Genomic DNA, 13,581 nt, shown 5'->3' on the forward strand with positions numbered 1-13,581 from the left:
TGTGGCCGGTGGGGCCGGAAATTCTGCAGCAGGGCACGTGCATTTTTGTTAACCCGCATGGCTGCTAAAGCCTGTGTCGGCAGGGCAAGTACTGGGATGGTATAATGTTGCCATGGCTCGCCCTACCCAGAATATCTAGGTGGAGATCCTCACTGGGAATGTGGTAGGGAAAACGGTGGCAGCACAGTCACTACACGGGGGTTAACGGCACTGCCGTTTGCTCCACCGCCAGAGGTGGGTCGTCTGGCCCACGAGAAGCCCTGGAATTGGAATATGTCCTGTCAACCCAGACGAATCGGACAGCCCTGTTGTGTGGCTTGCATGGCCCCTGCCATTGCATCGGAAAGGTGAAAACTAAAGAAGGAAATGTCATTCTTGGTTAGATAAGCACAGACTGGATGCAAGTTCTGTACTGTGCACGCTTGAATCATCAGGGAGTCATCAACGGCTCGATGGCAACAAGCTGAATGGATTGCAGACACTCTGAAGGGCAGAGCTGGGATCCAGAATGACCTGGGTAGATTGGGAAAATGGTCCACAATCAATCCGATGAGATTCAGCAGGGACAAGTGCAAAGTCCTGCCCTTGGGACAGAACAAATGCAGGCTAGGGGATGATTGGCTAAGCCGCGGTACTGCAGAGAAGGGCCTAGGGCTTACAGTAGATCGTGAGCTCAATATGAGCCGACAGCGTGCTCTTGCTCAAGAAAAAAAAATTAAAAATCCAACATGTATTAGGTTGTATTAGCAGGCGTATCACTTGTAAATCGAAGGAGGAGATTCTTCCATTCTGTTCAACACTGGTGAGGACTCACCCGAAGCACTGTGTCCAGTTTTGGGCCCCACACTTCAAGAAGGATGTGGCCAGATTGGAAAGAGTCCAGCGCAGAGCAACAAAAATGGGGCCTGGGAACATCTCTCACAAGGAAAGGCTGAAAGAGCTAGGGTCATTTAGTCAAGAGAAGAGAAGACTGAGGGAGGAATTTAATGAGAGCTTTTGAATACTTTGAGGGCAGTTACAGAAGAAGTGGGTCTGGACTTTCCTCCGTGGCCATTGGGGACAGGACCAGGAGCGATGGCCTCAAGCTGCAGCAGAGGAAATTTAGCCTGGAGATGAGGAGGAAGTTCCTGGCTCTGGAGGAGGGCCGGCAGCAGAAAAGGCTGCCTAGAGAGTTTGTGGAGTCTCCTTCCTTGGAAATTTTCAAGATCAGGTTGGACAGGCACTTGGCTGGGATGGTTTAGTCAAAGATGGTCCTGCCTTCAGCAGGGGGATGGACTTGACGTCATGAGGTCCCTTCCAGCCCTATATGATCTAGTTCATATTTCTGAGTGGGTTTGATTATTCCAACCTGTGTTTGGTTTCTTCCCCCCGCCCCCCTCCGCTTTTTAGGCATTCAGGCCTTGAACTTTCTACTTCCCTCCAGGGAAGATTTTCTCACAATATAATAGGGTTAATTAGAAGATGTGAAATGCCATATAAATGGCAAGGGGTGTTGGTTGAAGCCATGTTGGTCTACGGACGCAGGCAGACAAGGATCTTTGGGTGATTCTGATATCTTTTATTAGACCAACTTAAATAGTTGGAAAAAAAAGTCTTAGCAAGCTTTTGGGTTTAAAAACCAACTACAGAAGCTTCTTCAGTGTGACGAAGGGTTTTTAAACCTCAAAGCTTGCTAGCAATTTTTTCCCCAGCTATTTAAGTTGGTCTAATAAAAGATATCAGATTCAGCCAAAGAGCCTTGTCTGCATATAAATGGTGAATGTTAGGAGTTAGTCCTATGATCCCATTCTTTTCTTCCTCAGTGTCATCTACATTTCCCATCGACTGCTTTAATCATATTCCTTTTTGGACCGCTCTGACCATTTTCTTTCTCCTTCAGATTTCTACTTTCCAAACCCAAGATGACCACATTCTCCCTGCTCTCCTCTGGCTATTTGTATTTTGGTGAAGCTGAACACGCTTATTTGCATTAATCTCCATAGAGAAGTCCTTTCAACCCTTTGACAATCAGTTAACATCTTTCTGATAGCTAGTTAGCTGAAACTGGGATGTGTGCGATCTTAGCACGACCGTTCGCGATGCAGAGAAAACTTGGCTTGCGCGGCCCCAGATCTTGTGAACCACACATTGTTTTGCAAGCTTGTGTCTCATTTGCTTTCTGTCTTTCCTTAATTTCAAGTTGACTCTTCCCACTCGCAGCCTGGTTTTGAACACTTTTCCCCTCTTCCAGTTTGGAAGAACAAAAGCGGACACGTATGTGTTTGTTTCCTTCCCGTATTCTTTAGTCTCTCGATCCTTTCCATTTTTTCCTCATCACGCCGGTATTTTACACCACCTGCAAATTAATGTCCGGTCCTCTAGTACCGCCCGATTCTTCATGACTTTTCATAAATGATTACCAGGAGCTTCATAAATTCATTAGTTGATTCCCTTTAGTCCCCGCAACGTATATCTTCCAGGCCCAATGATTTCTGTGTTTCCACTCAACTCCCTTTATCAGCACGTATTGTGCAAGGTCTTCACGTGCTTTCTGCTCGTCAGTGCCCCTCTTCCTTTCTTTCTCCTGCAAGAGTGGATTTGAAAATGTTCAGGAGCTGAGCCATTTTTGAATCCTCATTGATTTAATCTCCCTCCTCTTATTAATGGTCCTACTTACTCTTGAGTGTTTCTCTTCCTTCAATAGACTTGTGTTGCTTTTCTCCCGATATACTTACAAAAGCTTCTTTTTTTCTATGTATTCTTCGCTTTTGCTTTTTTTTATTTTATATTTTTAAAAAAGCTTCCCCTGTCATCTTATCTCTATTTCTAGACCTGATGATATTTTCACTTGGTTTCTGAACAGTTCCTCATCAGGCTGCTTTGGCCACTTATGTTTCCGTATATTTTTCTTTTTCAGTGAAATGAGCCTGTTGTGCCTTAAACACAGCTTGTGTAATATTCATCAGCCTTCTCCCATACTAAGACTGTAATGTCTCATCCCATATCCACTGGTTTCTTTATTTTTGCAGTATTCCTTTCTTAGAGTTTAGTAATCATGTGCCATTGTTATACGATGCTGTTTCTAAATAAGTTCAGTTTATTTAAGCAGCAGTCTCTCTCTTGGATACAAATTTTGCTCTGGATTGGTACATTGTGGTCCCAGGTTGCCAGGGGCGCAGTTACCATACATTATCATTGTAGCCTTAAGAATGATGCCATCAGTAATTAACTCTTGCTACTTAAAGCTAAAGCATAGCGTAGAGTGGAACAATAGGACATTTTTGCTTTGCTAGCCTCCAGCGAAACTCAAGTGAAATCATTTCTACTGTTGGACCTGATTGCATGCAAATGTTTTTATGCATCTCAAATCAACAAAACATTTTAAGTAATGTTAAGAGTCTTATTGGGCATTCAGAAAACTGCAGAAATTCATCTTTAAGGCTGAAATTCCATCCTTGATTGATTACTCCATATTTCAGCGTGTATGACAGGTAATATTACTCACTGTTCAAAGAGCCTAGAAATGCCTATGCACAATCGCAGTACTTAAGAAATAAGTTTCTTGACTTGACTCTTAATTTTTTCTGGGACTTATGTTTGTCATGCATTCAGCGTTCGGCTAGGCAGCGTTCGGTGCTGAGAGCAGGGACACTGGCCTTCAAAATGCACATGCCGTAGTGGATCAGACATGCAGTCCCATCTGCTCCTAACTACATCACTGGCTTCCAGTGCATCTCCTGGAAAGTCTCTCAACTTCAATTTACCCATTTTAAAGTGGTTTACAATAAGCCTTATCAGCTTTACAATGGTGGTGTGAGGCTTGATTCAGTTTGTGGTCCTCTAGTGATAAGCTGCAAGTTAAGTGAAAAATATTACTACATTTTGGGGAAGCGGGGACAGACTAAAAGTCGGGTTTTATTGGGAGAGCAGTATATTGTTATGGTGATAGTTTAAAAAAAAAAATATCAAGGAAAACTAACGTCTTGTGGAAGTTCATGAGAGCTGGCGCCGTAAAGTAAAATGGATCCTGTGGACAAGAACTAGCGATAACGGCAAGTCTGTCAAGCTTTGGAAACACGGTAGTAATGCAAAGACTGCGGTGGGTGCCTTATTATGTAAATACGATTCTACATGATCCTGGAAATGTGCATTATGCATAGTACCTGTCAGCTGGTAACGACTCCTTTGGTTGCAGTCTTGCTGTATATACAGTACCCTGAAGAATGGCACAACTTTGGGGCCCTGTGTTCTGTAATAACGTAAAACAGCAGAAGAGCTGTCCAAAACTTCCCAGCCTTTAATGCCCACTGGATTGCCTTCCCCTTCTCTCCGCAGGGACAGCTTCAGGATCTAGAAAGGATGCAGCTACGTCTCCTGCGCTGACAGGCAGCAGAAAAGAGCTTGTAACCACAGCCACATCGCCAATCCAGCATGACACTTCACGGTAAGCTGCTGGGTAATCTCTGGTTTAAGATTCTGCAAATGCAACCATCAAATTCCCCAAGATGCAGGAAAGTGCCAGAGTTTCTATGATTTTTCATGTTAATGCAAGCTGGATAATATAAACTAAAAACTGCCGTATCCTTTTGACATTTATAGTAAGCCTTATATTGCTTGTTAGAATAAGAAAAGCAGGAATATGCCAAGTTTTAACATTTTAATTTTATTCTAGATTTTGAACAGAAAGTATTTTATGTTCCAAGCCCTGACACATTAGACACATTTGTAAATAATTTAAAGGGATGGTGTTAACCCCTGTTAGGCTTTAAATCCACTTGAAGATTGTAATCCCCATATATTTCTCCCCCCTTCTTTGTATTGTACCAAACGGCATTTCATTTCAATTTTTTTTTTTTTTTTTTTACAAATGTTATTTTATGTTTAATGACAAGTAACAAAATCACATTAAGTCAGCAGCTCCTGATTATACTCTGTATCAGCTCTAAAGGCTGTCGGAAAGCAGCATTATCACTCCTGCTCCAACGAAGAAGAAAGCATTGTGGTTGCCCTGAGGAGTCTAAGCCCATCTTTGCCTTTTGGGGGGATTGCATTGAAGCGCTGAGTATTTTTAAAAACACACACAACGAGAACAGCAGCAAGCCTTCTCCCCTTCCCCCTGTTCTGGTGTAAACTCCCCCCACCACCCAACACAAACCAAAAAAAAAAACCCCAAACCAGAAACCCTTGTGTCAAACTGACTCGATGTTAATATAGAAATATATTTCATTTTACAACACTGGTTGCACTTCTCTGCAGCAGGATGACTAAAATGTAGGACACATCTTATAAGAAGAATTAGACATTAGTTGGAGAAACTAAAGTGCTTGACTGTAGAATCAGTTTTAATCTTTTCTTAACCCATTGGACAAAGCAAATGTATGTTTTCTATCATCCCTGTGTTCTTGGCAGCAGCTGGCAGTTTATTTCTATCTTCTGAAGCAACTTGTGATGTATAATAGGTGAAAAAACCACTATTAATATTGACAGATTTGTACTTATTCAGCAATAGAAACAGAATTTTTCTTTTGAAGAAAAGGCTGATACTACGGGAATGATATAAGAAATCGAGATGGATGGGGCTCTGCTTTCCACAGCTGCATGTTTAAACAAACAAGAAGCCCACAACTACATAAGCGTTATTCTCAGCAGTCAGCATTGTCTCTGGAAGCTGGCAGTGTTGACTGATGAGTGTCTGTAAGGATTTTGCTGGGTATTACCAGTGACAGTTTAGAAGCAAGGCTGAAACTCCATCCGAGGACTGAGGAGCAGATCTAAGATAACTGTCCACATATTAAAAAATGCAGTCAGAGCAGAAGTGGTCAGAAAAAGACATCTGATTTCCAAAGGATGGAAGGGCCATGCTGTAACTCCAAGGGAGAGTGAAATAGGTGTTGCAGTACAGTGTTTGAAAGCGATGTCAGGTAGAGAAACGGATCTGGAAAATGATTCTGATGACCTGTCACCTTTAAAGGTTTGTTTTACTAGCTAATGAACAATTTTGACAAATTCCATACTTCCCGGACGATCTCTCCCGCTCTGTCTCTGTCTTGGTTGAGGCTGCATGTGAGTATAATTGACCAAGTTAAGTATCCATGTTGTGCTTTTCCTTACTCATGGGCTTCTCTAATTGAAAATGGTAAATGGACAAGTATTTCTGCGGAGACCTAAAGCTGATCCTATCCTTCATCAAAAAACCTGCTTGGGCAGCAGGTCAGTCTCAATTTATCACCGAATGGTTATAAGCTTAGACTGCAGGTTTAACTAACTAAATTAATCAATATTGAGAATTATGGCTGCTTTTGTGCCACTAAAGTTAAGGGTCTGTCAGCATGTTCGTTATAATCCATGATTTGGGGGGAGTTAACAGCTTAACCACAACAGTTGGCCAGGGACTGAAATTTGCTGTACAAAGCCTTAGCCTAAGAGCAAATTTATTTAATCTACCATACTTGTAATGTAATTACTTTTGACTATTTAAATTTATGAGGACTAGATTCAACTCATGTTTATGCCAGCCCTAACTAGCATAAACCCTGGCACACAGCAGCAGCAGGAGAAAATCTGCCAGGGAGGAAGGTTTTGAGAGTGGCAGCCAGTGCAAGGTGTTTGGATGCTGGCACAGCCGTGGAAAGAGGGCAGTGCTGCCCAGATCCACAGGCACGGCCAGGGCACTCCCATGGCAGCCCATTTGGTGTTTCCTGCCATGCTTCCTGGACAACCCTCTGGGGATATTTCACATTACCTCCTTGAGAAAGACAAGTGGTCCTAGCTCCTGCCCTGTCTTTGGATGAGGCACCTGCAGGCCAGAAGAACAATAGAAATAGAAATCTTGAGACGCTTTAGTAGGTTAGATCTGGACACACAAGATTTTTGGCTTTCAAAACTAACGTTAGCAAGCTAGCTATAAAGGAATGATATGGGCCACGTCTTCTTTTCGAGCGAAGAACATCTGAGCATCTGATCCGTCAGCTTTGGAGAAGCGGCTAACGTGCATCTCCACCAGCTGCTTTTCCTAACATGACAGTTATAGCATAAACGGCGTACAGGGCAGGCGGCTACATCTCTGCAAACCTCTCTGAGCTTGGTTCACGGCAGGTTTAGAAAGCTTTTCCATATCCTGATGGTTGTAAAGCCTGGTTGAGGCAGGCTGAGATAACAACCGTGTAAAACAGGTTCAGGTTAGGTTTCCTGTGACAAGATGATAATGGCCCATTTGGAAGAAGAACATATCTTGTCCCTCAAAACCTGGTTTCTCTGCCTGGTGTGTTCAGACCTGACTGCAGGACCTGCTCCCCCTTACGTACTGCTCTTCCTGGGTTTTTTTTTTTTACAGGCAAAACAGTGTTTTTGGCTGTGACTTGGAAGTGAGCTTTGAAAGGGAGGTGTGACTATTAAAACTCGCATCAGAAACCTGATTTTGCATCCTCACCAAAGGCAGGAATTCAGGGAGGTTTGCATAAAGTAGGGATTCATTTCTGATATAATGGAGTGCTGATTTCAGGAAAGCAAATTCTCTTGGTACCAAAAGGGATATAATTATTCTACATCAAAATATAAAACCAGGTGCTTTACAAGAAAACACCAAATGTGGAACTGGCTTTGTGCTTGGGACCCTTTCCTCTGAATTTGGTGAGGCACCAGGCAGGCTTAGGTCTCCCCCCACAAGCACTGTTGTAACATCTGGCTTTGACTTGGTAAGCCCTAGGGTAGCACCTGCCAGTTAGACCCAAAGGCCGCATCCAGACAAGCACGGCCACGTGGTATGTGGCACCGCAGACTCGTCTGCAAGGGAACAGCACGGGGTGGGGTTTTTTGACCGATGCATATCCAGGGGTCAGAAAAAGACCCGTGCCAAAAAAAAGCAGAGCGGCGCACACGGGGGCTGTGCACATCACTCTAAACTGGAGCCTGGCCTGCCAGAGCCACTCTGTGGCTGCCAGCCTTGCTCCATGCAGCAGGATCACCGCTGCTACAGTCCTGGGAGGCTCCCAGGACCCCAGGTAAGGCTCCAGGGGCCATCCCAGTGCTGGCCCCAGCCTCTTGTACCCTACCTGGGGCAACTTGCTGTGCATCAGAGCGCGCATGGCATGGGTGTTCCCCAGGGACAACTAGTGGCAGCACAAGCTGCACTGCTGCTTGTAGTCCATGGCAAACCAAACGTCCACATTCATCTGGACATGGGCAAGAAGGGTACAGGCGAGGGTCGTGCTGTTGCCAGGCCCCTTGGTAACTCTGCTAAATTTCTGTCTTTCCCTCTTTGGACAGCTGGAGAAAACAATTTCTGATGGGTTTAGCAAAGAAGTGAATTAAAGCCGTGGGTGATAGCCTGGGATTTCAGCTGTATAAACCTAAATGTTCTTGTTGCAGCTCTCAAATAGACCTTTAATGCTAGCCAAATGTATATTTTTGGAGTTAAGTTCCTTTTAGATGTTAAAATAAAAGTGATTTAAAAGTTCCTGCAACATCCGTATTACACCCTTGCCACGCTATTATCTGTTAGACCACAGCGGCCTTTTGGAGTTTTACAAACAGGTTGCATTGTGGAAATTTCTGTTTAGGGGCTTTTTACAAACAGAATTATTTATCCAGTTGCCCAGCACATCTCTGATAAGGTAGATGTGTATTCGGGGACGTTTAAGCAAATTAATATTTGATGTAAAATGTAATGCACAGAGTTGTATACTTAATAGCGCACGTTGGAATAGCATGTAGCAGATTCATTACACGGCGCGCTTGGTAAATAAAACAGTGATCTGAAAAAGCATTAGCTGCAATTGTGTACACCATGGTTGTTGTTCAGATCCGAGCATCTCAGATGCTTAAATGTGTTTCTGCTCTTAAAATGGTCTTCTGAAGCTCTTATTTCTCTAAAGAGCTTGTATTAGTAAACACTTCTGAAGGAACAGCAGTGCTTTTTCCCATATCAGACACGATTTCGCATTCAAAGGAGTGGGGGGAAACATCTTTCACTCCATGCCTAACTTATAAACATTTTAAGGAATTAAGAGCGTGTGTGGAGAGGGGTGGTGGACGGGGTGGTGAACATGATAGGAGACAAGTTTTCTCTGTTCCCGGAGGAGAGCTAACAGCACGAAAAGTCCAATATAGTTCCATATGCAAGTGATAAAACCAGACGTTGGCAAATTAATCTCTCTTATTCACAGTGTAGGTTGTTAATTGTTCTCTCTGCTGCCTGTCGATATAATGTGAAATTTTCATTCCCCATTCACGATGGAAAAAGTTGTGGCTGAAAATGTTAACATTTGCATTTTTATTTGTTGATTTATTTAAAGGACAGCCTCTCTTACAGCAATCCATCACTCAGTGACACCCCAAATATGAATAATGTATTGTAGACTTGCGGTTACAATGTGTAATAAGTGCCAGAGACAGTAGAAGAATGTTAACTATGTTGCAAATGTAATATTTATCGACTCATAGTTTATTGCTTTCGAGGTTCAATAATACTGACCATAGGACATTAATATCACTTATCTTGATTTTAGTTGGGCACCTCTGTATGTAGAAATAACCCATCTATCTCATGCTTACAAAATAAATGTGAAATTTACAGCACTTTGTAAGTAGTGCATTATGGTTTCCGTTGCTCCGAGCGTGCAAAGCCCCTTTTCTACCATCTCATTTATTTGTGTCTAACATTGATCTCATTCCTGTGGGCTGACCCAAATGGTAAGCACCTTGACACTCTTTATTCAGAGCCTTTATGGAGTGGATGAACAGTCTCAAGACACAAATTCCAACCTGGACCGCGTTTGGACCAATTTTGTTTGGGAGCCATCGATACATTTTCTGTTGATTTTTGGAAAGCAATGGCTGGGAGTATAACGCTGCTAATTTTCCCTCTTGGAAATGCATATGGACATGCATACATCCCAGGTTTGCACTGTCTTTTAGAGAATCATAACGGTTCAAACTGTTCTTTTGGTCAACAGTTTTTATGGTGTAAACTTGTATTTAAGGACGGTATTTTGAGGGCCTTGTGCATTTTAAAATCAGGTAAAAGATGCACATGACAGCTATTTTGGTAGAATTGATAGGTACAACGTATTTTCAAAACAGGAATGTTCTTGTCTTGCTAGGTTAAAAAAAAAAAGTTGTTACAGCTAACTGATTTGCGGCCAGTTTTATCTTCAGCACTTCCTTCAGGAGGCTGTTTGCTGTGACGAGAAGCTTAAAACTCCTTGGACCACAGGCGCATAGATGAGAGCCTAAAATTGGAACAGAAAACAAGTTAGCGCTAAGAGATTTGCAACGTGGGGCTAAAATCAGATTTCACCCAAGTAGACTTACCCTTGGGAGACCCAGAATTATGTTCAACTATGAAAATGCTGTACCTAATTACATTTAATATTGTCGTCCCCAACTAAATTGTGAAACTGTATTCCATACATACACCTGAGGTTATCAGATTTAAAACATGAACAGAGATTTTATTTTTTTTTATTGTGAGTAAGGAGAACACTTGTTTATACCAAAGGGACCCGGTAACTGCTTTACGACGGCAATTTTGTTGTGTCCATTGCTGACAAAGGAAATCACACCAGGAGATTCTGACTCCCAGTGCAAAAGGATTAATGTTAATTAGCAACTGTCGGCTGTAATTGTCACCCTCATTAAAATGCAGAATTATGTATTTCTTAGTTATAAATAACCTTTCTAATTGTACTTGATGTATGCCAGTTTAATCAAAAAGTACACTTGCAAACAGGCAGATATTTGCATTAATCTAGAACGGGATCTTCAAATCTTTTTGATCGTCTTTTATTCCAAACTTGACTAGTTGGGGGAGGTCTGTTACAGCTGCATATCCTTTAAACAGTTGTTTTTTCCTATTCATCTATGTGGATCTGACAGGATTTTATATTAAAATGAGGGGAAAGGTCTTCTGGGAATGTTCAGCGCAACAGAAAACTTGTCAATTTTTGAAGTCGTTGGCAAGGTTTCCATCACTCAGTGGTGTGACAATGAGTTGATTATGGTTTGAAAGTAATAATAAGCAAAGGAAAATAGAGTACAAATCACATTACGAAGCTGACTTAACCCTTTAAATCGATATCTTCAGGTGACACGGTTCTTTATGGTTATGCACTGGATGTTTCCAATACTGATTTTGCACTGCCGCTGAGTAGTTTGCTGCCACCTTCTAGGTCATGCGTGAAAATCAGTGTAGCCCTTCAACCTGCTTCCGGTTTGTGAGTCTGACCAAGCTCTTACAGATGTAAAAAGCCAAGTGTCGGCTGCTCTCTTCCCTAGGCTCTGCTCTCCTTCATCACCAGGAAGCAGTTCTTGGCTACCGCTGCCTCTCCAGCTACTGTCACATCTATCTTCTTTCCTCCATTGCCTTTCCGGGCTTGTGTTCCTTTCCTCCCATGCTGTCCTGGATTTCTTCCAGCCTGGTTTCCAGCCACTTTACTGAAGCAATGTCTACTGATCTCTTCTGGATGCATTTTAAAGCTTCTTCTCCATCCTCCTTTTTGACTACATTGCTATCTCTGACACCACCTATCAAACCCTCTTCTGCTGCTCCTCCTTTTCCTTTGGTTTTGGTGATGGTGTCCTCTCCCGGTTTCCTCCCTAGTGCAAAGGCTGCCCTGATGGATCCTTCTCTATTTTTATAGTACTTGCATTTAAATGGCCACAGTAAAAAGATTGTTTTTACCTCTTTCTGCCCAAATGGCAGAAAGATTGTCTTGACTTCCTTCCACTCCTGCCTAGAGAAGGATTCTCCAATCCTAAGGACATGCCGTGATCTTAGGCATTGTTTTTCAGACGGGCAGGTAGTAGGGTGTCACACCAGATCGTGGGCAGCCAGGTCTGAGCCCACTTGGGGATCAAAGCACCACCTAAGACGAGGATGGGTAAGTGGAATTCAAGGTCAAACCAGATGGGGAAACCAGGAGAGCAGTCCAAGAGCAAAGTCCAAGGATGAGCTGAGTCAAGAAGCTGGGAGACCACGCAGAGTGAAGCCAAGGAGCAAACCAGAGGGGACAGCAAAACGGTCTTGGGTCAGGTTGACCTGTTGCCCGGACGCTTCCTTTTCCAGGTCATTGGGAAGTGGAGAGTCAGTTGACCCCAGCCGTCCACTCCAGTGACAGGGAGTTGGTGGAGAATTAATCTGCACTGAAAGCTTCACACCAGCTTTGACGGGCCTGGTTGGCTAGTCAGGAGGTGGCAGGCCAAGATAAGTGGCCATGTCATCAGGCCGAAGCATCAGGTTTGAGGCTGCAGCCTGACACGCGGCTTCTTCAGACCTGTAACTGTTCAGCAAGGGGAGGGGGTTGAGTCCCCTCACCTGCTCCGCTCTAGTCCTCTCCTTGTGCATTGCTCCAGCCACCCTTACAGCGAAAGGGCTATCACCTCTTATTATAACAACAGGTTACCAGGGGCAGCAGGAGCGTTCATGTGAAAATTTAAGGGGGCGGGGGACTGCTGACCTAGGGACAAAGTGTTTTGCTCTGTTCTTGCGTCTGTCACCAAAGTCCATTCAAGACCGGCAATAGATGTCATTAGACATTAAGATCTAGGCGACACCCTCTTTCCTTCCTATGTGGCTTGACAGGAAGAGTTGCAGAGGAGCCAACTAGAGACTTCTGCCAGAAGAAGCAGCTGCAGAAACAGCCATAGCGGGAGCCCTTGGCCATTTAAAGGACTTCCTGCAGTACCGACTTGACTTTCTTTGCCTTCTGCAGGTCAGCAGTTTGCTCTGACCCTCATCCTGCTCCCCCTTCAGTGCTCCTCCTTTCTCTACCTGCCTCTTATCCCCTCTCTCCCTCTCCTTTTCCCTCTTGTGCTCCATTTAGCTGAACCTCTGCTACCTCATCCCATGCTTCCTGACTGCCACCTCTCTCTGTCCAGCCCCTACTCCAAAAGAGTATTATAGATTAGCACACCATTTGTTACCATCATGCTCATATTGCTTGTGTGTTTTGCCTTTCCCCCACCCTGTAGCTATCTTGTCCATTTAGACGGGTTACTCTTTGGGGCAGTTACCATCTACAACAGTGTGTGTTAGGGAAATCGGAGGAGATGGCAAGAGCTGTTCCTGCTGTAGAGAAACCCCCACAAGATGATCCTAACCATAGTAGGGCGCATAGATGTTGCCCATGGCAGACTAGCTGCCGACACCGTTCCATTTGAAGCCTTGGTGGTGCTTTGTCCAGTAGTTTTACTCCCTCTCTCTACTGGAAATGCTTCACTTAGCATGTATCAAGTTTGCATTTTCCTTTTACACGGTGGCATCTCATTGGTGGCTCATGGTCGTCTTGTGATTGACTAGTACTTCAGAAGGTCGACATCGTCCCCTAATAGAGGATTTTGAGTGTTACAGAAGCCTTGAGAAATGGATGGCAAATGGTCCATCCTGAGGACTTTCAATCAGTGGTTGTGTCAACATTTCTCAGTCTGTTTGTACCTCCTTTTTTTAGGCCCGTCTTAGTCAACTGCTGTGGTCCTTAATAGGATGGAGAGCATTTAGGGAAATATACATTTATCTCTTGGGACAGGATTTTCTGATGCAGAAAATCAATATGTGGAGCTCGAGTTTCATGGTTACAATGGTGCGGCATCAGGACGTAAATGGAG

General features: G+C 43.6%; 1 protein-coding gene across 1 annotated transcript in view; it reads left to right on the top strand.

Annotated features, from left to right (window-relative positions):
• The window catches only part of LOC102369636 (protein hinderin), a 136,803-nt gene that overhangs the window by 97,693 nt on the left and 25,529 nt on the right, over nucleotides 1–13,581 (top strand). The window contains exon 7 of the mRNA XM_014519376.2: nucleotides 4,315–4,423. Within this exon, the coding sequence (XP_014374862.2) occupies nucleotides 4,315–4,423 (109 nt within the window). The remainder of the gene's footprint in view (nucleotides 1–4,314; nucleotides 4,424–13,581) is intronic.

Source organism: Alligator sinensis, unplaced genomic scaffold, assembly GCF_000455745.1.
Source record: "Alligator sinensis unplaced genomic scaffold, ASM45574v1 scaffold801_1, whole genome shotgun sequence".
Lineage (NCBI taxonomy): Eukaryota > Metazoa > Chordata > Crocodylia > Alligatoridae > Alligator > Alligator sinensis.